Source organism: Anser cygnoides, chromosome 16 (assembly GCF_040182565.1).
Source record: "Anser cygnoides isolate HZ-2024a breed goose chromosome 16, Taihu_goose_T2T_genome, whole genome shotgun sequence".
NCBI lineage: Eukaryota > Metazoa > Chordata > Aves > Anseriformes > Anatidae > Anser > Anser cygnoides.
Window position 1 is genome coordinate 5,085,792 of NC_089888.1, and position 25,356 is coordinate 5,111,147.

The following is a 25,356-nucleotide window of genomic DNA, read 5'->3' on the forward strand; positions in this document are numbered from 1 at the left end:
AAAGTTTAAATTAATAAGAAATATTCACATCTAACAGTAAGAAATGTTCACATCTAAAGAGGAAAAAACTCTAACATCCACATATTTGCAGTCTATTTGAGTAGAGCAGATGTTGAATATAGATCTTATCAGTGATCAGCATTGCTGGTTAATTTTCATCCTTTAATGGAAGGAGTAAAAATATGAGATGCGTTCATGTGTAAAGAAAATTCAAATTTGTTTATAGCAAAGCAATGATTCATCAGGACTGCTGCTAACTTTGAAGGATTGAGACAGATTTTTCTCTGTGCTGGTGCCCTCATGTGGCTTTGATGTTCAACTTCTTGAAAATTAATTTAAAATATCACTGCATGACTGACACTTCTGCTGTGTAAAAGTCAGGGAATAATTTTTCTGCAAAGCCTTGTATGTTTTGTGAGTACAATATCCTTTGGGAAGGCAAAAAACGCTGTCTGCCATATAGCCAGTTGGATTTGGATATGCAAACTCTCAAGTTCTGTAACTTAAACCAAGAGCATTACTCACTGTTTTCACACATCGATGCATGTGATTCAGACCTTAATCCTCCAAGGGCTTTTGTGGCTAAAAAGATTCTGGTGGAGTCACTACCTCCTTTAGTGATGCTGCTAAAAATGCCACCACAGATGTATAAATGCTTTTAGAGATCTATGTTTTTTTCAGTTTTCAGCTCTAATGTTAGGTCAAATTTTTATACACTGAACTAAAATATGAAAGATTACTTCTATCAGGAAATAGAGTTTAACGTGTTCTTTCTTTTCTAGTTTAAAATCATCCCAATTTTGTTTCAGCTACAGCTGTGTTATCACAAAGAAGTCTTTATATTTAATGCTCTGAAGTGTACACAGGATGAAAGTTTCTTTGCACAGCACTTCTGAGTTGGTCTTTAGAATATTTCTAAATGACAGTCCTAGGAATTCCACTTTAAAACATGTAATTTAGCCACAAACGTTATGCAAGAAAAAACTTTATATAGCAAATTCATTACACATCCATGAATTATTTTAATAAGAAAACTCTTGCACAAGCAAGAGGTGAATATAGATGCTGTGGAGGCTGCTGGTCTGGTTTGATGCAAGGGTTGTCTTATGCTTTTTAAAGGTGCTTGTCAACGTATTTTCTTTTATAGCTGGTTTAGACTTAATAGGTATGGAAATTTTCCATTTGCTCTAGAAGGCTATAATTTTTTTAAGATTTTGCAAAACTTTGAAGCATTTGAAATTTATTTTTTTGAGATTTTTGAATAGAATGGCACTGAATTGAAAATTTGACTAAAAACTGGTGTATATATATATATTTGTCATCAATGTTACTGTTAACAAGAGTATGTAGGGAGTATAAAAATGAAAATGGAAATAGCCATGAAGCTAAAGCACCTGAAACCAGACATAAGCCTTTTTGTGATTTTTATGATTATCTAAGGAATATATTTGTGCAAGACAACAGTCCTATAGCCTTTTCTAAAGCCTGCACAACAGAATTCCCGAGAGCACTGTGACTTGTATATATCTGCAAGCACTGTGTCTCTTTTTCTCCTGCTTTCTCTACAGATTCAGAATCCAGTAACTTGGAGTGATTCCATCAGAAGAAAATTCCAAAACTTTTGATGGGTTCATTGCAGTAACATTCTTCCTCACTTTTCTCTTTAGACAAAGGAACCTTCCACCTAAACATTACCAGAGTACCTGACTAGTTTCAAGCACTAGTTTGAATCTCACTGGATCTGACTTCATAATTTAGAAGCTTTGCTGGTGCTTTTCTGAAATGGGAACCTCTACAGTAGGAACTCCTAGGCCTTTATTTTGGGGCGTTCATAAAAAGTAGTGTTCCTTCTTAAAAAGTAGTGCATTTTCCATTCATCTTTAGTTTGGGTTAAAGCAGAAATAGTAGCTGAGCTGAATCTCAGGGATGGATGGCAACTTGTCAGGCATACATAGAATCTGTTAAATAGAATAAACTAAGGCTTGTCACACCTCTGTTATTTATGGGATGTTTAAGTAATGGGAGCCTGTTAGTTCAGTGCAATTTTTCAGCCTATAAATTTGAACAAACTGAGTATATTCCATTTGAACAAGACTTTTTGCATTCTAAAAGTTTATGTATAGTATGTTTACTATTACTACCTTTATGGATGGTGAGCATGTTTGTTTGTTTGTTTTTCCTGTTTATACCCACTGGTGTTACACAAAGCTTTCTGGATTATTTTAAGAGCCTTTCACTCTTTGTGACATAAAAAAGACGGTGATTACACCTTTAATTTATTATTCAAATTCTAGTTTACAGACAACAAGCCATGACATTCTTAAGTTAATCAGAGTGACTGTTTTTTCTCCTTGTAAATCACACATATATATATTTCTTGGTATTCTTGAGTGATTTTATCTACTTTGTCTATTTTCACGGTACATTCTGAAGTTTTTATGATAGCATCTGTTCCTCTTTCCTCTCTTTTCCTCTTTTCTCCCAAATTTGAGTAATAATAGTGTACTTCTTTGAGATCACAATATTAAAATTCTTTGTACTGGGGATTCACTTAAGTAACTCTCCAGTTTGTCTTGGAGCACTAATACTGAACAGAGAAAGAAAGATTTAGACACATTTTCCTTTGATCTTTCTTGTCCCTGTAATATCGAACTAGTGAAACTTGTCAAATAATGATGATATTAATTTTCTTGTTAATTATCTCACTCAGAAGTTTTGTGAGTAACACATTGGTTCTCCTGCTAAGTTTTGAGGTAGGTTAAGAAAATTAATACAATTATGACTAAAAATAATAAAATGTTAAAATGCTTGAACTATAATGCTAGTGCTTGTACTAAGACTATCGACATATAATTAAGATATTTTTGTAAAAAAATGTTGGATTTTATGTATAGGTTCTCTAGTAAACCTTTCCTAATCTGCTGACAGCTTCTTCCAATGATCAGGAACAGACACTTGCAGCTCATACGATGTGTCCGTGTTTCTCATTTAGAAAATATGTGCTAGCAGAAAGCCTATAGGCAGTATAGCACTCAGAATATCCTCTGAGAACAGTGACATTCTTGAATTTCCATCTCTGAAGTTGATTCTAGAAATTAACCTTAATAACTAGGACAATATTAGTGTTATTTTGAGATTCATGTTTTATTTTTACTAAGATAAAATAATTTAACAATATAAAGAAAAAATCTAACAATATAAAAACAATCTACAAGTATATCGTTCTTACTCATCTGTACCACCCTAAACAAATCGGTATTTTTTTGTACTATTTCTCAGTCAACAAAATACATGAGTTACAGGGCCTTGCAATCCACCATGGTCAATGCCATTCATTCTTCAACTATATCCCTGTGCTTGCTGACCTCTGAATACAAGGCTTCCTAAGTTAAGCAAGCTGTTACTTCATCTTATCCTCTCATTGTGTGGTATGTAGAAATATAACTGAAGTTTACAGAAGTTTACCATAAAGTGTAGTAAGAAAACGGACTGGTTCACTGCATTTCTGAACTGCAAATTCTGATCACAACCCAGCAGAATAGTATTAATACCATTGTTGTAAAATCTCAGCACTTGGTAAATGACAAGTAAAGCATGAAAAGGAAAATCTTAAACTAATATTCCTGGATTTTTTCCTCACAATCTTGACACCAATTATTTGTGTAATGCTACTGAAATTCTGTGTTAAGGAGTAATATTGTAACATTTCTAAAAAGGAAAATATACCTTTCACAGTTCATCCTCTGTTCTAAAAGAGTAGATGTTTTTTCCTAACTTCATTTTTTTTTCTTACATTAGAATTACCAGAATTGGTATAATGATTTGATCACGGTTTTTGTTTTCTGTACATTATTAAATGTACAAACATAAATCACGGCTAACTGTGAAGTTCCGTATGGACAGTTTCAAGAATGGTCACATTTGTAAGCCATCTGAAAATACAGGAATTGCATGGGACTTAGCACTTAGTTTTACATCTGTTAGCTGTTTTGGCATCCTTTTTCGCATATACATTTATTGTTCTCCTGTAGTATACTAGATCTCCCTATAAGATCTATGTAAGCTAAACTGTGCATAAATAAAGTAAAAGCAATTCCAAATATTCCATGTAAAGTATATAAATTTAAATGGCATTTAAATAAATTTAAATTTATTTAAATAAATAAATAATTTATTTAAATGAATTTAGATTTATTATTTAAATACATAAAACCCAAGTATAGAATTTGACTATAGTGTAGAAGTGGAGAGTTTTAATGTTTATCAGTTTAATCAAGTAAGTGAATACACTTGGCTAATTTAAACTATCTAATAATTTATTCACATAGAAACCGGTAAATTTGGGGGTTGATAGCACAGAACTTTTTGTTAAAAAAAAAAACAACTATGAGAGTTATACCATATAGCTTCTTTACTGTCAATAAAATTACATCGTTGCACTTAAATTTAAGATTACAATAAAAACAGAACATGCCAGATTATATTGGTTGGAGCACAATGTGATGATCCTTGTCAGAAGTTATACCACAAGGAAATATTAATAGCTAACATCCATATTCTCCAACTAGAAATTAAGAATATTTGAGTAGATATTGGCATAAAAGGCACAAAACACAAAGCAAAGCATGCTTGTGTCATTTGTCACAAAGAAGCATCGACATTTGTGCAACATGGAGAAAGATCAGCATTTTTGCAGACTCTTCCAGTATCACAGACGTTTAGGGCGTGTATCTTCTCCTTAATGACAGTTTATCACTCCCAGTACAAATGGCAGTGACTACAGAAAAAGAGATATAGGAGAGAATACATCCATACCCTTCCAGGAAATCTTAGCTTATATATTGAGGAAACTGCTGCTACTGTTACTGTGTGTATTTACATAAATACACTGCAGGCTTTTAATAATACAACCTCTGGCAGCTGGCACTTGTGGGCATTATATAAGACTGGTAAGAAGGCTAACAAGGCTAGAAACCCCTCATATATGCAGGTTTACCGTTTGCATTTAAATAAATGATGCCAGCTCCCCGTTTTGTTTCAAATAAGCTTTAAAAAAGTTCCAAGTCCTTGAAATAAAGGACTCTCTTCAGAAAAGAATGCTGCCTGTTGCACAGAGGAATGGCTTTTCTGATCTTAAGGTGCTTCAGAAATACAGATCAAATATCCATGGTATTTCCTTCTGTAATGGGCCATCATACAAACATCTTATTAGCAGCCTATCTATATTTCTATAACAAGCCTATCTTCATCGTCACTACTAGTGTCATCATATTCAACTCTGGTTTGCTTCCTCATCATCTCTAAACCTCTCTTTTTGTATATTTTGGAAGGTGTTGCAGAGTAATTCTTGAACTCGGGAGACCTGAGAGTTACCGAGGGCTTTTTAAAAGTAGAAGTAGCTGTTCTGTGTGTCCTTCCGTAGCTCTCTGACTGCAGGGGGGTTCCATTCTTGTCAGCAGTTCCATGAAGGTGAAGAACTTTTTGGGAAAAGTTTTCCCATTCTCTGTGTTCTACACTGGGTAGTTTAGCCGTAGAGACTGACTCAAGAGGAAGCTCTGCTTTTGATCCTAATGAACGTGAACATCCAGGTTGGGAACTCGCAGCTGAGTTTTCCATAGAAGATGAATATGTATTTTCTTCAACTGGGCATTTCTCCTTTCCTGAGGCACGGATCACCAGATCTAATGTACCAAATCTTTGACTCTCTGACTCTACCTTTAATACACTTTCTTGGGTTGCCTCTAGATGTAAGGAAAGAGAACCAGCAGTCTCTGAGTTTGTGCTATCAGATTGTTCACCTGCGCCTGTATTTGTAAAATCAAAAGGACAAGACCAAAAAGAAGACGCCATTGAGTCAGTCTGAACATTTGGCTCTGACTCCCCTGGAACTGATTGTTGAAGCACAAGTGGCTGTGTCACTGAACAGCAAATTTCCACAGCACTGCTGACTTGCTGCATGGCTGTATTAACTGTGGATGAAAAGGAATGAGTTGTCATAGATACTTCCAGAGGTGGTATAATGTTCTGAAAAGAGAAATTTGTTCTTGTGTGTTCCCTGATTTGCCCAGAAATGTCCTGTAGAAATTAGGGAAGAAAAAAGTTTACATTTAAAAATTTCAATCCAGAGCAATGCTATCTTTTAAAAGAGTGCAATAATAATAATATTAATTATGTCAGTAGAAAGCATTTACCTCTGCTATAACTCATATCAACTGAGTAATTAAGGATAATGTCAACCTTTATTTATACAACTGTGATTATATTTGTACTACTGTTTTCCATTACTGCAGGACAAGTTACTCATCCCTCTTTTGATGAGAAAACTTTTTTTTTTCTCCCAGTAAATGGGGGAGGTGTAGTAATGGATGTATTTTTTCCTTAGGTGTTCTTTCTTGGTTAGGTGACAAATCGTGCTAATAATTTATGGATAATAGGAATTAGAGATTTCAAGCTACATATGTACTATCTAGGATGATGTTCTTTTCATTAAGGTATTTTAATATGCATATTGCAAAGATGTTTATGCAAGGTTGGGGGAAAGGTTTGGGATGAGTCTGCAAGAAATACAATGTCTGAGGTGGTGAGATATGTGTAGGAAATAAAAATATTTCATAAAACACATCTTAAGGGTTAGGCTCCTAAATGCTTGTGCTACATCAGGAACCAGTGCTTATGCTACATAAAAACAGTCTGGTTCTGGAGCTTCTGTCTTCAATTGTGGCAAGTCTAGGGAAAAGTATAACAGTCAGGATAAGTGTAGAATATTTTCCCGAGAAGCTATGCTGGCACTGCATGCAAAAGCATTGTTTGCAGCAGGTGTGTCTAAGGCCCCCATCTAAGCTAATGCAGCTATTGGTAGCGTCTAAACCATAGCCATGCAGGCTTCCACAAAGGGCTAAAGAAGATCTGTTGTGATGCTTCATACGCATTCTTCCCACTGCTATGTGTCCATTAGCATCCTCCCCACTTTCCTAGTGACAGGTTAACTGTCTCCATCTCAGCATCCTCTGTGCTACATCTACCAGCACCTCCAACAGCAGTGCCAACCAAGACAGCTAGCAAGAGAAATATACTTTCCAAATCATGCAAATTTAATTGTTCTTTTTTAAAAAAGAAAATTCTAACATTAGTATGTTTCCATTATATTTTAACCCCCCAAAATAACTTTTAACACATTTCTAATCAAAATCTGTGAATAGACACAATACTCTCAACTTGAACTTCAAAACTGCTGAATATAATTCAAGTTTTACCACTATCATTTTTTCTTGTAATAAACAGTCATATAGAGTACAATACCTACTTTTTTATCCACTTTGTCTTTTTGCTTAACATGGTTTAGATTTTCAGTATAGGACAATATTCCTGAGTTATTCTTTCCTTCTTTCTTCCTACTGCAAAGCGGCTTGTCTGAGGTGGAACAAGATGAGTCTTTTTGCTGGTGCAGATAATTTTCTATTGAAAAGAGGTTTGAAGAATCTTTTACTTTGATTGTTATTCCTCCACATGTTAGAACTTACTAAATTTCTCATCATATCACTGAACTAACTGTCCTGTATTTATTATTTTCTGTAAACTTTTATTCTACACCTGATACATTTTCTCAGCTACTGTATATGTGTTTTTTTTAACGACCACTAAAAAACGTCTTGCAGAGTAATAGCTATTTATATCTGCTATAAGCAAACACAGGGTATTGTTTCTGCTTCAAAGATGGCCATAGAATAAACAACATCTGCATTACTACCACTCCTTTAAATTTGTGGATGGGGGGGCAGAATATGTTGACTGAACCACAGAAAGGAAGTCAACACACAAAGCATCACACAACAAACACACGATCTTGTTTCAGAAAATGGTAAAGATCTATCTTAATCTGTTTACATTTCTAATATAACTTTATTTTGTGTTGTTTCTTTTTAAAATGCCCTCCTAATTGTCAAATTTATTTATGTAAGCATACGTATGAAAATCATGTGTGAGATGTTTGTCTTTTTACTTGCAGAACATACTGAAAGACAGAAGTGTTTCTGCAGTTCAATGCAAAGCAAGTATATATCAGAGATACTGTTAATGTTCATTCTTTTCAAAACCAAACATACAATACATTCCAAAATATTCAAAGTACTTACCTTGTACTTTTGCCTGAAGAGAATGGCACTTCTTATACTGATTAAATTTACAGGGTTGTGATGAATAGCCCTTTTTCAAAACATCCCACATTCTGTTTGGAAAACAGTGCCTCTTGCTTAGTCGATTAATTTTCAGCTGAGCATATCCCTGTACATGCCTTCCTCTGTACCTGCATTACAAATGACATTGAAAGGATAAACAAAAATGTGCCATTTAAAAGCATCCATGGTAGAATAATACCACAGCATTAGGCAAATTTACTGGGAATTTGGGATCTTACTTCTGTGAAGATGTTAGTTTATGTCAACTCAAAAAATCAGGATTGTAGACAAGAGATCCACAATTATTTTATAAAACTTTTTCTCAGTAGGATTCAGTAACCCTTTGGTTTGCTAAGAGAAAGGGTTTCAGGAATAACAGATCCAGAAACCTTTTTCCTTTAGCTGGAATTTTAAAACAATTTACTTCATAAGTTCTTGAAATACACAAGAATCACCTGAGACTGAGTGGATGTTGACTTTTTTGTTTTTCATTTTGCTTCTTATGTGCAACATATTCATCCTTACTAATGAAAAACATATTTCAGTTATTTAGAAAATTCACACTGAATAATCCAACTACTTTGTTTTCTACTCTAGCTAGTTCAGTTAGTCTTAATGATTGGGACTAAATTTCATTGGAAGTTCCCATCCTTATATTGATAGAATCAATCATTTTATACACAGAGTGGTAAGTAAATCTAAAATGTTGTTTAGGTGTTTGGTGTATTCGAAAAATGTGTTAGATTTCACGATTAATACTTTGGTGAGTTAGCTACCAATACGGACTGGCTTTCAGGTCTCTGTATTTAATTGAGTCCCTGTACTTATTTGATAGAGCCAAATGGATCAATTCTCAGATCATCAGAAAAGAAAGAGATTTTTTAAAAAACTGAAAAAAAGTCCCAGAAGAACACCACTGGACTGTTTGGGTTACATAGACTTGAGTGTTCTATTTTTGTTCTTATGATCATTTGGAAATGCAGTGTTGTTTGCCAAGCTAGACATGGTGATTAAGTTACTGACACTGATTTGTCCTCAAGGGACAGCTCTGTCTGGTTTTGGTCATGAAATAAGAGGGATGCATGCACGCAATATATGTTTCTTATTGAAGCCATTCATCAGATATTCTGCTGCCCCATACTCTTGAAAGACTAGAGGCTAAATCTTCCACTGATATGAATTCCCATTAAAGTCAGAGGAACTGTGCTGATTGATACAATGTGCCTTTGATAGTTTTGTACTCATATTCATCCTGCTTTGTATTTAAACTGAATGATCCTTTAAACTACAGCTGGTTCTAACTTTAACTTTGTGTTAGAACTTGATATTTATTCTTCTGTGTTCTCTGCTTAATAGAAGTTCAGGATATAGATCTGTGGCTAAAAGGATCTTGCACGCTGCTTTTAACTGCAACAGGAATAAAAACTGAAGTATGTTGATTCCCCTCAAACAAAATGAAATGCTGACAGTTTTGGAAGACATGAATTTCTAAATCATAATGAGAGTCAATTGACCAGTCATCATCTTTCCTTTGTAAATGGGATGGTAATATGGAATGGTAATATTTCATTGGTAATTGGTCTGTTCTGCTTACAAAAGTCTGCTCCTGATAGTCAACAATATGTTGATACTTTGATAATTTACCTTTGTGAAACTGCTGCCTTGTGGGAATAGATCTTTCTCAGAGAATTATTTTTCCCCCAGTTTTGACAACATTGAACTTTGGGGCTGGCTTTCTATTTTCTGTGGACTTTATTACACCTATAATAGCAAAATGATGTCTGTATCCAAGGAAGCTGAAAACCATATTCCTTACCATTTTGGGGGGAGTTTAATTTTGTTCTGTTTGTGGCTTCTCTTGAGTTTATTTGTTGCAAGTTTTTCCTTTTTGCAAACTGCTGTTTTCTTCCTTTGCTCTGATGTATTTTTGAAAGCACCACCAGCAGCTGCCGAGCTTAACTGTTGAGAATATTGAAAAAACAGAAAGTATGTGAAAATTGTTAATTACATTAACTGAGATATTAGAAATCTATGCTCTTGTTAAATAGAACTTAATAGCACAGTAGTTAAATAGTACTTCTCTGATTTTTTCTAGAAGTTTTGTGTTTCTCTAATCACTTTGTCCATCTAATTTTATAAACTAAAGTTTAAACAACTCACTGCTTTTGTTTATTTATACAGAATTAGTGCATGTTCTTTTGTATTTTTATTCCTATATAAAAAACAAGCTTAGTCTTACAGAGCTGTTCTAGGATCTTGATAGACTAGTCTATCTTCATTTCCCTAAAAATGAAAAGCTTTCAAGCCTTAAACACTTATAATGTATTAATCCAAGTTGGTTTTGTTGACATTTCAGTTTATCTCCATAATGAGACATCTAGTATATAGTCTGCCTTTGACTCCAAGTAAAATAAAGTCTTGAGCTTGACTGTCTTCTAAGTCCTACTCTAATTCAAATATTAATTTAAAATTAAAACTATGAAATACAAATGCTGTTACAACAGAATATAAGAAATACCCCTACTGGGACAAAATGAGAAATAGAAATTATAGTCTTAGAATCATAGAATGAATCACAGAATGGTTTGGCTTGGAAGGGACCTTAGGGATCATCTAGTTCCATCCCTCCACCATGGGCAGTCTTCTGCCTAGACAGCATTCCTACTGAAATTCTCAGTAAATATTCACACACAAGTATGTATATGCACCGAATGAATATATGACTTATCTTGTAAAGACAGAACTTATAAATTCTGCATCCACAGATACCTGCAAATGTCCATAAACAAGTTGTTGGATAATTCTCTTATCTTTCTAATGACAGTATCTTTGTAAGCAAATTACACCCTTTTGAGAAAGGGAATAGGATTAATAATCCTACCTCCTGCGTCTGTTGTCCTTGAGAAAAGGATGAAACCAGTGTTTTTAAATTCTTGTTTGTTAAGCCATAGGCCACAGTCCTGTTAATATTTTTCATTTTGAAAATAGAAATATCATATGTTGACAGTGTGCATTCATTGCTAGATTCCTTGTCACAGGTGTGCATGGAGGAATAAGCAGAGTCTGTATTTCCCTTCTGCTCAGCAGGCAGAGGAAGGCTTTTGGTTAAACAGCACCACGTTAACCGAGGTTCAGCATTTAGTGATGGGAAGGTGCTCTTGGTGCTTGATACTGTTAAACTTGCAGAGTAGTAAGTCAGGCTATTATTGGGTAGTGCTGGGAATTCTTTACAGCAAGTAGTGAGAGTGTGGCGATAAAACGTGCCAAAGGAATGGCAAAAATAAGTGGAGCTCTCTGTTGAGCTCTGAGAATGCTCCATATCCTGCAATGCTGGTGACATGTCCTTAAGAATGCCTGGGCTTCCACGTGTGTCCTGTCCCATGGCTGTTGGCTCTGCGTCCTTGCTAGAAGTTCCCCTGTGGCCTGATGCTTTCATCGAAGCATCACTTCCTGAGCAAAGGTGATGTAAAACTTTCTTTTCTTCTTTGATGTCAGCTGATATGAAAAAACCACTTGAATACTTAGAAGTAAAGCATATTTTGTTCTTTGGGGTCTGTGCAGAAGAAGTGGTTATGCTCATCCACTTCTCCTCTGTTTGCCTTTGATAATTTAATTTATTTTTGTTCTGCTTATTTTTCCAAGCCTCTCTCTTAATTTCCTGTTTATAAAATGTGCTGCCTACTGTGGTTAAGATATTTGTTGTTTCTGAATTGACTGGTGAGCAAAATACTGGAGTTTTCAAGTTTGCATGTACATTCCATCTCAGCTCTCCTTTGCTGCCCTTTTGTCTCACTTCAAATTTTAAAGGGGACCAAAGCACATCAGTAGAATGAGAACAGAGTGATCCACTGTCAGAAGAGCAGGGTGGGTTGGTTAAGGTGTCCGTCACAGATGTGCAAGGTGTAATCTTCTGTTCAGGTTTAAACAGAATTGACAGATCTGAGGCTCTCTTGTCTTGTGGCAATTTAAGGATATATTTTGGAGGAAAGGCATTTTTCTGTGGGACCGGAGTTAACTGACCAGATTGCAGATGATGAAGTTTGGAAGGTGCATCACCAGCATTGTCACTGAGAAGTGGTATTCCTGTTTTCACAAGACATGTTTTGACATCTTTATCTGTTGCATTGTGCAAGGCTAAAGAATTGCAATCGCTTCCCCTTAATTCAGGCCCCAAAAATCCCACAGATAAAGTTTTTGAGATCCCTGCTGAATGTGAAAGAAGGTTAGAACCACTACAATTAACAGCTTTTGTGGGGAGTCTGGTTGTTTTCATATACTCCACGTTCTCAGCACCTCCAGATGATTCATTAATTCTCATGCTTATTTTTTGCTCTTCTGTTTTACCGGAGAGTTTCACTGGTACTGTAGAAAGACAATGAGTGATAGTGCAACAGATTCTCTCTACTTCATTTACTGCGTTGTTCTCACTACTGGGACTGGAACAGGGTTTTGAAATAATGTTTTCTTGCTTCTCCACTTCAACTTTCAGCTTTTTTCTTTCTGATGGCAAATTCTGGGATTTCCCCGGGGCGTCTCTGTTGTTGTTGCTGCAGTGGACCCACAGGGGCGTTAGGGCATGCTGGCCAGTTTCCTTATTCCTGTTTTGGTTTCCATAACTGTTTGAAGTGCTTTTATAATCTGATTCAAATGTACTGGATTCTTTCCCAGGACTTGATTCCTCCCATTTGCTACTCTGTACAGGCAAGGAGTCTTCCTTCATTCTGCTAGCGTTCAGTTGACACTGAGTATTTTGCAGCCTGAGCTCACAACTGTTTGGAGCTAGTGATGTGTTGTTGCCACCTGTGCATTTTTCTGTGTCGCTGCCACCGAGATCTTGGGAAGTTGCGCTCATAACACTATGTGCACTAGCAGTTACTGAATGTGATGTCTCCATTACATAAGTTAAACTGTCTGTAGTTTCCTCTGAGGACATATTCTGTAGAGTATGATTACCATTCGTACAGGTTTCTGATTTAACAGTGTTTAAATCTGTTGTCACAAGGGAGGAAAGACTGTCACTTGGAGAGCTCCTGACGTCTCTTTCCTCAGTAATTTCAGTACTGCTGATGGATTCCTTTGAATCAGGAGTGAAGCCTGTAATATCTGTAATCTTATTCCCCCTTTGTTTCATTTTCTTGGCATTTTGACTGCTTTTCATTTTTTGGTAGATTTTCTTAAATGTTTCATCTCCATACATTTGCCATTTTTCTTGAGAGAACATCTTCAGCTTCCTCTGATTGTGTTTCTTATTTTTAGCGCTGACTAGTTCTCCAGCCCCAGGCTTTTTACTCGCTTGCAACTCCTCCAAGGGAGGAGGATCAGCCGCGTTACTTAGTGGCAGGTCATCCACTGCTGTTTGTCTGACTAGAGCTCGAGGATGGCTATTAGGAAAATCCACCGAATTTGCAACGAGGTTGTTGCTAGGCAGCAAACTAGCAGTGCCTGCAGTTACAGACTGCTTAGTAAGAGAAAGTGGTTTTGAGCAGCCTGCTTTGTCATGTACCATTCTTGTGCCTTCCACAAACGGCAAAGAGTTGCTTCGTGTGACAGGCACAGCGTCTATCGTCGTGGAGAACTGGGTAGGGACCGAATGAAAAAACATCGGCTTGCATTTTTCTAGGGGTGCAAAGGTAGATTTAGCTGAACAAAGAGAAAGGTTCTTTTTCCTATTCACATCAAAAGTTTTGATGTCAAAATGGAAAGAGTCTTTGTATGTGTAAGGCATTGGCAGATCTATGCTCCCCTGTTTAGAAAGGATGGTTTTTCTGGGCCTAACGTTGTCTAACTGAGTATCATCCACCACAATTTTGTTATGAGAAATAAGTTTTGAAATGTGTTCTTCCAGCCTCTTTTTCTCTAGCATCAAGGCTGTAGCTTTCTCAGCTGAGTCTAGCTTTGCACTGCTTCCGGCAGTGCACCTTAAGCTGCTGAAGGCAGTTTCATTTTCCAGTTCAGTGCTGTGTTCATAGAGACTGTGCAGCGGGCTGGAGGATGCCATCTGTTGTTCTGTGCTATCAGAGCGTGACAGATACCCTGAGTCGGTGCTCTCACACTTCTTTAGCTTGCAGTCAAATGGCTTGTAATCCCACTGTTTTTCTGAAGAGGTTGCTTGCTGCCTTTGCAACTGAACGTGCTTATTGGCAGATGGACTTATTTGCTCCTGTATCTTCTTTCTCTGGCACTGACCATTTGGCAAAGCCACTGGAGATGATAAACCTTGAGGTTCTTTTTCAGGAACCCCCTGATCAGTCTTTGAACTAAAGGACTGCTTAGTTCTTTCTGGATTTTCTGAAGCAAGTGATGAATTGCTTGTTGCCGGCACTGAAAGGTCATTAAGTTTCTTAGTGTCTGTTACATCACTGGTCTCCAAAGTCACTTGTTTCATCTTCATCCCGTTGTCTTCACAGATGTTACCATGTAGTTTGGTGCCTTGATGTGACGTGATGCTCTCTGTTACTTTCTCATTTTGCTCCAATATGCCAGTGTTTTCAGAATCAGAGGGTAGTCTGGTATTGTTGACATGTGTCTGGGTTCTTCTGTGTTTGTACAAATTGCTTTGAGTTTTAAATGCAATACCACAAGTGGTGCATGGAAAGGGCCTCTCTCCTGTGTGAGAGCGAATATGTTTCTCAAGGACACTTGGCTTCAAACAGTCTCGTCCACAGTGTTTACAGATATATTTCCCAGCATTTTTTGTTTTTCCTGGGCTTCCAGTAGGTGCATTTACAGAAGAATTTGGTGATGATAAAACTGGTAAAGTGCTCACTATGTTTAATGTTAGAGTTTGCCCAAATTGTTTCTGAAAAACTGACTGGGGCTGATCTGTGCCTTCTGAAGGAACGAGTGGATTCAGGATTAAAGGTATGCTACTGCTGTCTAGATTTACACAGCGCCTGCCAGGCACTAACTGACTGTTTGGCTGAAAGCATCCTGGCTGGACGGGCTGATACAGGGGTATAGTGAGGGTTTTTAGATACACAGGTTGAGACAGCGCTTGCTCCTGTTGAGGAATCACACTGTTTTGGCTGAGAGCTGAAGAACCCTGTGCAGGCTGAAGAGAAGAGGTTGGAAGTGGCTGATCTGCTAGTGCAACGGTCACACCAGGTTGCTTCTGTGCCTCCATTTCAAAGGTTGTCTGCCAGGTGCTCATGTATCTGTAGGGGAGGGGAAACAAACAAGTAGGAAACTTAATAAATAAAATAAGCTAAGCTAATATAAGCTATAGTAAGTATATTTAGCTATAATAAGCTAAATAAAATAAACACTTTTTTATTAGTGTATATAAATAAGTCAGCTGTTCAACTGGGAATCTTAGCAAATAAAAATATAACAAATCTTTTATACAGGCATTATACAGACTAAAATTACTTCTTTTTCCAATTAAATTGATTCATCTTTAATTTCTTAGCTAGGAATTAAAAAGTTCTGTGTAGTTTAAAGAACATTGAAGAATGTACTTAAAACCTACAGTAAGTACCCAAAATATTAGAAATAAATCTGAGCATCAGATTAGCAAATGTAATGTCTCACCACAACCACCACCCCCAAAAAAATAAATAAATAAAACAGTTTTAATTTTCTGGAATCATATTCCCATTCCCATATTCTTTTGTGCAGCCCAAATTCATTTTGTTTAACGGAAGGTAATACTGTGGTATACTGTTTAGTTTTAGGTGTTTTGAATCCCAGCTGAAAACATTTTATAGCCATAGTTTTTTAGGTTAAGTGAAGCCATTGGTTGGTGCTGGTCCAGACTAATTTTTTTTTTCAACAAAAGAAAATTGTTTTTATTTTTTTTCCTTCTCAGAAACAAGCTAGGAAACTAACAAAATAAGCTAGTTGAAAATTATTTTTGGAAGAGCTGATAGACACATCAGCATAACATCTAATTATAGTTCGGGTGAAAATTAAAAAGTGATCTTTGGATGTTTATTCAAATTATTCTTCTTCTACAACTATGTATTTATTGGCTGTTATGAGTAACAGGCTGTTCTTGTGCAAACAGTCTCCAAAAAAAGACATTTAAAATAACATCATCGGTAGCTAAATGTGAAATCCGCAGTTTGTTGCCTTACTGTATAATCTGTAGCAGTGTTTTGGTACCTTCCTTGGATCTTTCTAATAGTTAACCATTACTGGGAAACAGTAAAAAAAAAAATTTACTCAAAAATATTCTTTGAAATTTGGACTAGTGCCATATGGCGCACAGTATGTTACCATTATTCAAAGCAAAATCTCTGTTGCATGTAGTTAGTGAGAAGCTTGCAAATGATTCATCTCAAGGAGAATTGGCAAACTCAGTGAAATTGTTTTTAAGTATTCCTCAGTTACTGTTGATAGAGCTGGTAAATGGATATAAAACTGGATGAAAATCCAAAAGAAGTTTGACTACTTCACAGCTGAAAATGGTAGCATCTTGCTCACATCACATGAAAAAATGGGAAAATAACTTTGTATTCATGATCAGGTGGAACAGATTAAGGTCAACTGGTTATGTGCTCAATAGTAAATCTAATTAGCATCTTAATGAATAGCCTGTATTCAGGTACTTTTCGTATGAAATATATGCATCATTGAAACTGAAAGGTAAAGCAACCCTCTTGGTTATCTGTCCTCTGCAAATGAAAAGGTTTTGCATATTAGGATATTGCCTTTAATCCCTCTGATTATGTCATCCTTATGTGTAGCTTGCAATGCAACTGTAAATACTTGTCTCATTGAGCAGTGGAAAACCAGTGTACCAAGCACCTGGTGCCTATTAGTACGCCCTCCTAATTCTGCACCACTTCAGGAAGTTCTGTTGCTGGCTGGCAACCTATGCTTCACAGCCAAGCCTTCTTCCAATTTCTCTCCAATCTGCTTTGCTTTTTGCAAGAATTGAAAAAGTGTAGAAAAAACAGCAATCCAGTCCTTGGGATGTGTTTTCTGTTCTTCCTTCTAGAACAGTCTTTTTTTCTTTCTCATGCATTTTGTCAATTAAACTCAGTTATCAAGTGTGGACTTACCTTGTCCACTTTTCAGATTTTCACATGGAACAATCACTTAACTAGTTTTGTCATATATGTATTGTCTATATTGATAAAATAATGTTAAAAGAATATAGTTTATTAAAGGAATTAAGTTATCCATATTCTGCAGTGTGGTTAACACTACAGGATAAAAGTAGAGTGCTCTGATTTGCAAAATGAGGTTACAGACACTTCAAGCCCATTCTAGGTTTTTAAGCTATGTAATCACCTTCATATCCAATTTAGGTACTGTAAATTTGACTGATAGGTAGAAGCTATGATGACACAAACACAAGAAATACCAGGCATTGTATAAAGTCTAATATTTGCAGCAAAAGCACAGTGCAGATAAATTGTAACTGTGCTTAATAAAACCAGCAGCAAGTAATAAGGCATGAGGCACTCATAATCTAAGCATGCAGTAGTTTTTCCAGGGATGTTAGGGAGACAAAACTCAAAGAAGAAAAGTGAAATCTGAATACCATGTAGCTAGAACATCTAACAAATAAACCACATCAGACAAAACAGATCGTATTATCTGTGCTCCCCACCTTCCCCTGGATTAGGGTGGAAATGTGGAATTTACACTTCCACCCTGATAAGCCTGCTCCTGTGTGACAAATTTTGATCCCTCTTTGAAATTCTTGATCCCTCCTGTGCATGCGCAGTTGATGGGCACTTCAAGGCCAGACTGTAAATTAGTAGGACTTGTGGTGGACAGATGTTTTTAATATGAATCCTGTAGTTCCAGGGACCAGAATATCTGTGCAACTTCACTTACACTGTTAAGATTTCTGGGGCCCAACAAACAGTATAATCCTGAAAATTGTTTCAGTGTTCTGTAATGTTACACAAGGAAAATACCTAAGTGCTTACCAAATAGTTTTAAGAGTTTAATAATATATTTCTACTGGCTATGGTAGTTTGCTACTTTCTATAGCAAACAGAAGATGTTTTCTTCCTAAGTGAAAGTTCTGTGGCTTGTGTTCTGCTGTGGTAAATAAAATCATATTTTTCACATCTGTTGTTTTTATACAGAAAAAGCCACTATATTTCTTTGCACATTGACAAAAATAGCTTATCTCTAATTCTTCCCCTTGGCTAATTCTAGATAGTTTTTGCTTAGAGTAGAAAAACTTCCTTTGTTGATTATCCCCCGCATTCTGTTACTGAGCAGCCCCTACATGACTGTCTGAGCTCAACCTCTAGCCTGTAGCATTCAACTACTAATATAAAAACTTGATCCTACTTAGATAAGGAAATGTTTCCAATAGACAAAACAACGAGCAGGATTTGGCCTGTCCAAAACTTTCAAAGTTAGTTTCTTAAGCTATCAAAACTGGTCAAGATTCAATTTAAATGCAATTATTTTGTCCCTAGTTTGAATTATACTTTCAGGTAAGCACCATAGGTAGATATGTTGAACACTGCAAAGTCAAAAAATGGAGTAGTTTCAGATCGGCATAGCAGAATTTGTCTGATTCTGTAAATTGGTAGAAAAAAAATCAATGTAAGTCCAATGTGTTCCCTTTCCATGCTCTTCTTTTCTTAATTCCAAATATATTTTAGAAAATTTGCTTCTTTTTATCAGCACTATTATAATAATCTTGATTATTCTCTTCTGCGATTTCTCTTGATTTTTCTCTTATGTGTGGCACCGTCAACTGCCCATCATTATTAATAAAATTACTAAGTGAACTTATAACTGCTTATTTCCAGCACTTATATGTAACTTTTTGATACACCATTGAGAGGAGCATCATAGTCCTTAAGTCCAGTGCTCAATTCCCTGTCTTCATCTACAGGTATAGTCTGTAGACATGATAGAGTTAGGTTTTTTTTGTAACCATGCAGAAGCAGCTATTCATCACTCTGAACATACATAATGTACTATATTATACTTAAAATATTTGCATTTTAAAAGCTTTTGGTGATCCCTGCCTTAAATATAATACCATATAGAAAAGGACTCCTCTTTAGTCTGTAAATAATTTTAGCTTACATACCTTTTATTGAGCCAGGCATTTCAGCAAAAGAAGTCTCATTTCTGTCAATAGTTCATGCAAGCAGAGAGAAACGAGGACAAAGACTTGAAACAGATTCGAAGTAGGAAGTATTTTTTTTACATTGGTTTCACAGTAACAACCTTCAGAAAACAGGAAGAGATGAAGCAAAAGAAAATGAAGTAGCATTTCAATCTGTTCTTATCCTTCATTCACGTAGGAACCTATAAACAGAATCAGCTGCCTTTGAAATATAGACATTTCATACACTGCATTCAATTGCATTATTCAGTGAAATACACTAACACAATGGTAGTTAAACAACACAAATATTTTGTTTATACCCTTAAAGGTAATTTGCTTGTAACCTTATATTAAAGACATTTATTAAAATATGTTGTAAAAGGAAACAATGGAGGAGAGGAATCACTTGCTGTATATGAAACGCTGAGCTCATCCCGTGTGTTATTATCCACCAGTGTCTTCTTATGGTGCCCTGCAGTGCAGTAGGAAGCAGTAACCAATAGGCAAAATACTTCAAGACTATTGAAAGTGTTTAGATCATTCTCGAAATACCTCTCTAAAACTTGTGAAAAGCTGTAGGGAGAACAGGATGGGACATCCTTTTGGGAATTTAAGCTTTGTTTGTGGGTTGACTTCATAAAATGTCCTCAAACAAAGTGGTCAGCCAGGATGGCCTGTGGGGGAACAGCTGTTCATCATGCAAATGCCTTTTTAAAATACGGATCGGGATGGCTACTTCCTTCACTGTTGTTAGACTGGGTAAATCCTGAACTAGAATATGCAAGATTCACTCCTGATAATGTTACAAAATCAGCATATCTGGCCTGTAAAAATTCCTTAGGAACACTGTGTTTTGGAAGATGGAGCTTTTATTCTGGTTACAACTTAACACAATCTGCCCAATTCAATAGCTGCAGCCTGTATCTGCTACCCTAAATTGGATAGTGGTTGAACTGTAATATTTATGATTGTTTGTCCAATATCCACCTAAGTGAAAGCTCTTTCTTTTTAGTAATTCAGTCAATAGACTGATGCTGGAGCTTTATTCATCTCAGAGAGTTTTGCCTGTTGTTTGGATCACTATCAGGTCTTTTCTGGACCCTAGTATAAAAAGCCTCTAATTTTGGAGGTGGAAAAATATTTCTGTCTTCTCATCCTTTTTGTCTTTCTTGCCTGTCATATAGTTATTCAGGGTCAAAAAAGGGCTCTTACCTGGGCCCAATATTGATGCCTAAGATACTACTTTGTTCGATCATGCACTGAAATGCTCCCAGTACTAGGTAATGGCACTGCAAACACTTAAAATCTGTGAATCTAGAAAACTACTTGACACTGTGAACTGCTTTACCACAACTCATGCTTCTGATCCTCAGACTCATTCTGTCCCTACGGATAAAAGTAACTGCATGCAGCAACTAGTTTCAGTTCTACTGGGAGATACTTTCCTAAAGCAATGGATTCTCACATGAGATCATCTGGAGGATTATTGCCTGCTACAGTCAACCAACAGAGACAGAAAGACACACATCTTATAAAAGTACACTGCTATGAATCAAATGATACAAACAGACAATCATAGGCATTTTATATAACCAGTCAAAATAAGCGTCTCTTCAGTTTTATCACACATCTGAAGTCAATTATATTTTATTCTTCTATGACACTGGTTATTGTTTGAAGGTAAGGTGAACTTACTTAAAAAGAACACTTATTTTAAACAGTACTAATAATTCTAGCAATATGCTGGGCCTAGTAACAACTCTAAAACATATAAAAGCTTTTAAAATTCATTATTTAGAACACTCAGTAGCGTATCAAATTCTAAATACTAAAATTGCAAACTACTTATCCTGAGAGGCTAAAAGGAAACAATAATTAAATAAAGTTACAACTATAGCAAGTGTCTGAATGGATTTTGCCATTATCACATAGGTTTCAGGGTTTAGCAGAAACTATTGAAGCTTGATTTGAAATTTCTGAATTTTAAATAAGTGAGTCTGGAATCAGAATGACACCTCAGAATGTGATGATTCCCATGTATATGGATGAACAGACTGCTGTAATGGCTACAATTTGAACTGTATGTTTAATAGGAAGGACTAGTATTACACTGTATTAGTTCTATTTGAAATTAAGTTAATTTTGTTTTCTATTTTTAACCTACTTATTTTTAGGTGTTACCTCCTAAGCTGGAATCTCTGTGCGAGATTGCTTATATTCATTTTAGTTCAAAACATTGTCCTGCTCAGGGAAGCCCAATTAACTTTGGTTGGCCAATATACAGCAAAATAGCTATTTTAGCTATGTGCAGAGATAAGCCTACTGTCAGGTACTACACAGTAGGGAGTATGTGGTGCTAACAAACTCACTTCACACTCAATTCAGGTCTTAGTCAGGATTTGAAGAGATAAACCCACATACCATTCTCATGTATTTCTAGGTTCCAAGAATGTGTGGAAACGGCTCCTTCCCAGGCATCTAAAACCCTGCATCTTTCAAAGATACCCACAGGATTTTAGTCAAAGATGTGATCAACTGAAAGTAACAACAAATATGCTTCCTATACTGATAAACTAATGTATTTCAAAGATCCTATCACCTACATGTTCTTAAGTATTTTACAAACTTAAATGTAAAGAAAGTATCTTACAGGATTGTTAACTATTATTTTTTATTATTATTATTATTTTTTATGTGGACAATAATGCTGAAAACAGCACACAGTACACAGTATCTTATTGTCAGCATAAGGTACAGATACTGGAATTATCATTTCCAGTTGCTAGACTACCACTGATGGCTAACAGAAGGTGCCAGTGTTTATGAAGAACTCCCATGATTGACTAGACAAAACTTCCATTTAAATACAAGTATAATAAAGGAATAGTGAGCTAAAGAGCCAGAAATAAATTTTGTACAGGTACTTCAAATGCTACTTGTTTAATGGAAAAGAAATGTTTATGAGTTTACCCTAATTCTGGAGCTTTCTAAACCTCAGTTCAAACTTGCAAATGGAACTGATACATTTTCTGATTAGCCCAGAAATGACTGTTAATCTTGTTTTACTTACTTAAAAACTATTTCTGCCTTTGCTCTTTTCTCAGTTTGACTTCATACCTTGAAATGTCTCATAACAGAAGTACTGACTTCACCTTTTCACTTGTTCTTAAGGGATGTATCTGATTTTTACCAGACTGCAAGTTCTCCCAGCAATGTGCAGACTGCTCATAACCTTATTAACAAAGTTGAGAGCCTCAGTTCCATGCAGAATTGGGATGAAATGTGCGATTTCCTAATCTTCTGAAACCCTTATAATCTCTCAACATAAATGTTTCTTGATCAAATTCTCACTTTGGGAAATCTTCCTATTTGTTAAGAAATCATTGTTCCTGATGTTTTGCCCTGCTTTATCTATTATAAAAGTACAAAGCACCTAGAAATCACAGTTATCAAACTTTGAAGGTCCAGTACTATATCCTGGGGACAGATATTTTTGATACTTTACTTCCACCACTGCGTTACATCAGCTAAATTGTATTATTTTTGTAAACCCTATCCCAGAAAACAGTATTAAAACATTTTAAGAATGTGATCTGTAACACCTTTCCTTCACTCTAGAATAGAATGTTTTGATCATTTTTAAATATACAACTTTCTGTCTTTTTGATTCTCCTTTCTGTGAATATCCACAAATGAAAACATTCAAAAGGCTTAAATCAATAATAATATTGTCAGCTAAAGTTTTAGTGTATAAATAAGTGTTGCTTTGGCCCTTTTGATCTCTTCATGCAATTAGTATCAGAGAATATTTCCTATTCTACTTCTTGTGCTTCTACTCTTACCAGCTCCACTCAGAAGAAATGCTTCTAGTTTATTATGTCTTTATTATATCTTTATTGCAAACGTACACTTTTCTCAAAAAAAAAATTCTAATACATCTGTTGGTTTTGTAACACTTTTGGTGGCTTCACAATGAAAAAAACTAGGAATGTTAGTGCTTAAAAAATCTAAAAACCTCAAAGAATTTTCCATTCTTTTGTCCTTTCATCAAATTTGCTTCTGTGAATTTCTCTGGTTAGGAAAGAGTTAAGAACCTCCAGCCAGCAGTCTCTAATCAACAGGTTGCTCTAACAGAAAAATAATAACCCTTATCCATCTTTTAAAGTTTAGGAGGTTGGACTAAATGTTGAAAAAATACTGATTAAAGCCCTCTTAAAAACAGAAGTGGGGCCAGTACTAAAATACTCTGTGTTTTAGTAAAAAATCCTCCTCGTTCCTAAGTGAAAGAACCATTACATTAAAACAATCATAACTTAAAAAAATATCTCCTCCTTTCTAGAATTTCATTATATCTCTAGCTATATAAAATGATAACAAAACACTTGCTAACCTTTAGGTGGCCAATTCACAGGCAGGTGGAGAGGTTCAGGTCTCTCTGGAATAGCGTTGAAACAAAAGAAGCATCCTGTTTTCTTTTTTCAGTCTCTTTCTCTTCTCTTTTTTTTTAAGCATTTGAAAATTGAAGGGTGGGTGGTGGGGTGTGTGCAAAGAGGGGAGGGGGCGAAGTCAGCCCACGCTTGGTGTGGGAAGAGTTTTAATGGCCGATGCTGGTAATATGGTTTGCCTGCTACAGTGTCTGCACTACTGCAGCTCTGTGTGTGGGCGTAAAGAAATGACACGACTGGGTTTCAAACCATTACACTGAAGATTTGCAAACAGTTAAAAAAAAAAAAAAACACAAACCCATCAGGCACAAATGAAAAATTATTACTTTTTTCTTTTATCTTTTTCTGAGTTGTTTTTATTATTATTATTACTGTTATTATTTATTAACTTAATAGATGTAATCCAGTCAGGTTTTCTCCTCGGCCTCTAAAATATTAAAGGTAAAATAAGTATTTAAGAAGGTTATTTTGTTTTGTGTAGTTTGAACATTTTGTTGTCATTCTTGCTGCTATTCTTTTCATTAGCCTAGAAGCCTATGTTCCAAAAGGCATCCAAATTTCCACAGTAATAGTCTTCAGAGCGTGCCTATATTTCTGCCTTTGAACATGCTAAATCTTGGTAGCACCAAGCAGAAAAGTATTGTAGACATAGCAGCCACTCCACAACCAGCCAGGCAGGACATTTTAAGCCACGACTATTCGCTTGAGTGTTCCACAAAACAGCCAAGAATAAAAGTGAAGTTCTGGCAACCCATTTTTGTTCAGCACTCCAAAAATGCTTCAGGCTTACTGATCCAAATCCAAATCAGTCAGAAAACAAATCTGAATGTTTGTTGCAACTACTGGATAAAAAGGAGGCCAACAGCAATGAGACAAAGGGATTGTACTATAATACCATGAGGAAGGAGAGGAAAATGCTCTTTAAGCTAAAATGCAATTGCTGGCACTAGAGGGAATGAATATAAATGGATGTGAATACTACATTATTGGGAGGGACAGAGGAAAGTTTTCTGACAGACAAGTGAGAACACTTCTCAACATTTTGTTGACCAAGAAGAATGAAACAGAGACAAAACAGTTTTGGAAAGGATCTTGAAAATGTCAAGGAGTCTTTATGACTTGTCTCGTCCATGACAGAAAGGGACCAGCACTTGTTAAATGCATATCTTCATGTATGTCTGAGAGAAAGCGTCCAGCTTGAAAAATCATGTGCTTGGACACAAAGCATATGCATTCTTTAGTGTGAGGCTTTAGGTGTGTGTTGTTTTGTTTTGTTTTGTTTTTTAATATTGAAATGATCCCCAAATCAAACAGGGGTTTTGTTGCATTTGGTGTTCTGTTGATGCTAAAGAGCAGGGCAACTGGACAGCTGGGCATGTGGGGACAGCAAAGGGAGAAGACACTTCACAATACCCATGTTGCTATATAGTGCGTACTATCACTGGCAGTTCTTCACCGCACCTTCTGGCCGCAGACGATCCAGAGCTGAATGCCAAACCAGCAGAATTTGGTATGTGTGCGTCACAACTTTCTTGACCCAGTTTGAAAGGGTAGTAACAAAATGCATAGCCTGAAGTGGTATCTTTGAAAGGTACATATTGCTCATTTTGTCTCGGTATGTCACGGACACTGTATAGTGACTTTCTAGTAGCCTTATTAGCTGTATACAGCCACTACAGCATCCATAATTTCTGTCATGGTA

At 36.0% G+C, this 25,356-nt stretch overlaps 2 protein-coding genes across 3 annotated transcripts in view; one reads left to right on the forward strand and one right to left on the reverse strand.

Moving 5' to 3' along the window:
• PRELID3B (PRELI domain containing 3B) overlaps positions 1 to 25,356 on the forward strand; it is a 69,165-nt gene that overhangs the window by 17,899 nt on the left and 25,910 nt on the right. The gene's annotated exons all lie outside the window — the stretch shown is intronic.
• On the reverse strand, positions 3,124 to 23,770 carry ZNF831 (zinc finger protein 831). 2 transcript variants are annotated; one of them, XM_013191033.3, is made up of 7 exons: positions 23,600 to 23,770; positions 19,189 to 19,229; positions 11,056 to 15,328; positions 9,991 to 10,133; positions 8,133 to 8,302; positions 7,304 to 7,455; positions 3,124 to 6,075 (listed from the first exon to the last, which is right to left on the reverse strand). In XM_013191033.3, the coding sequence occupies exons 3-7, from the start codon at positions 15,322 to 15,324 to the stop codon at positions 5,221 to 5,223; spliced, it is 5,589 nt and encodes a 1,862-aa protein (XP_013046487.3). In that variant the 5' UTR covers positions 15,325 to 15,328; positions 19,189 to 19,229; positions 23,600 to 23,770; the 3' UTR covers positions 3,124 to 5,220. The 2 variants fall into 2 exon arrangements, with proteins under 2 accessions (XP_013046487.3, XP_013046473.3); XM_013191019.3 differs by having other exon boundaries at positions 19,189 to 19,328; positions 23,600 to 23,756.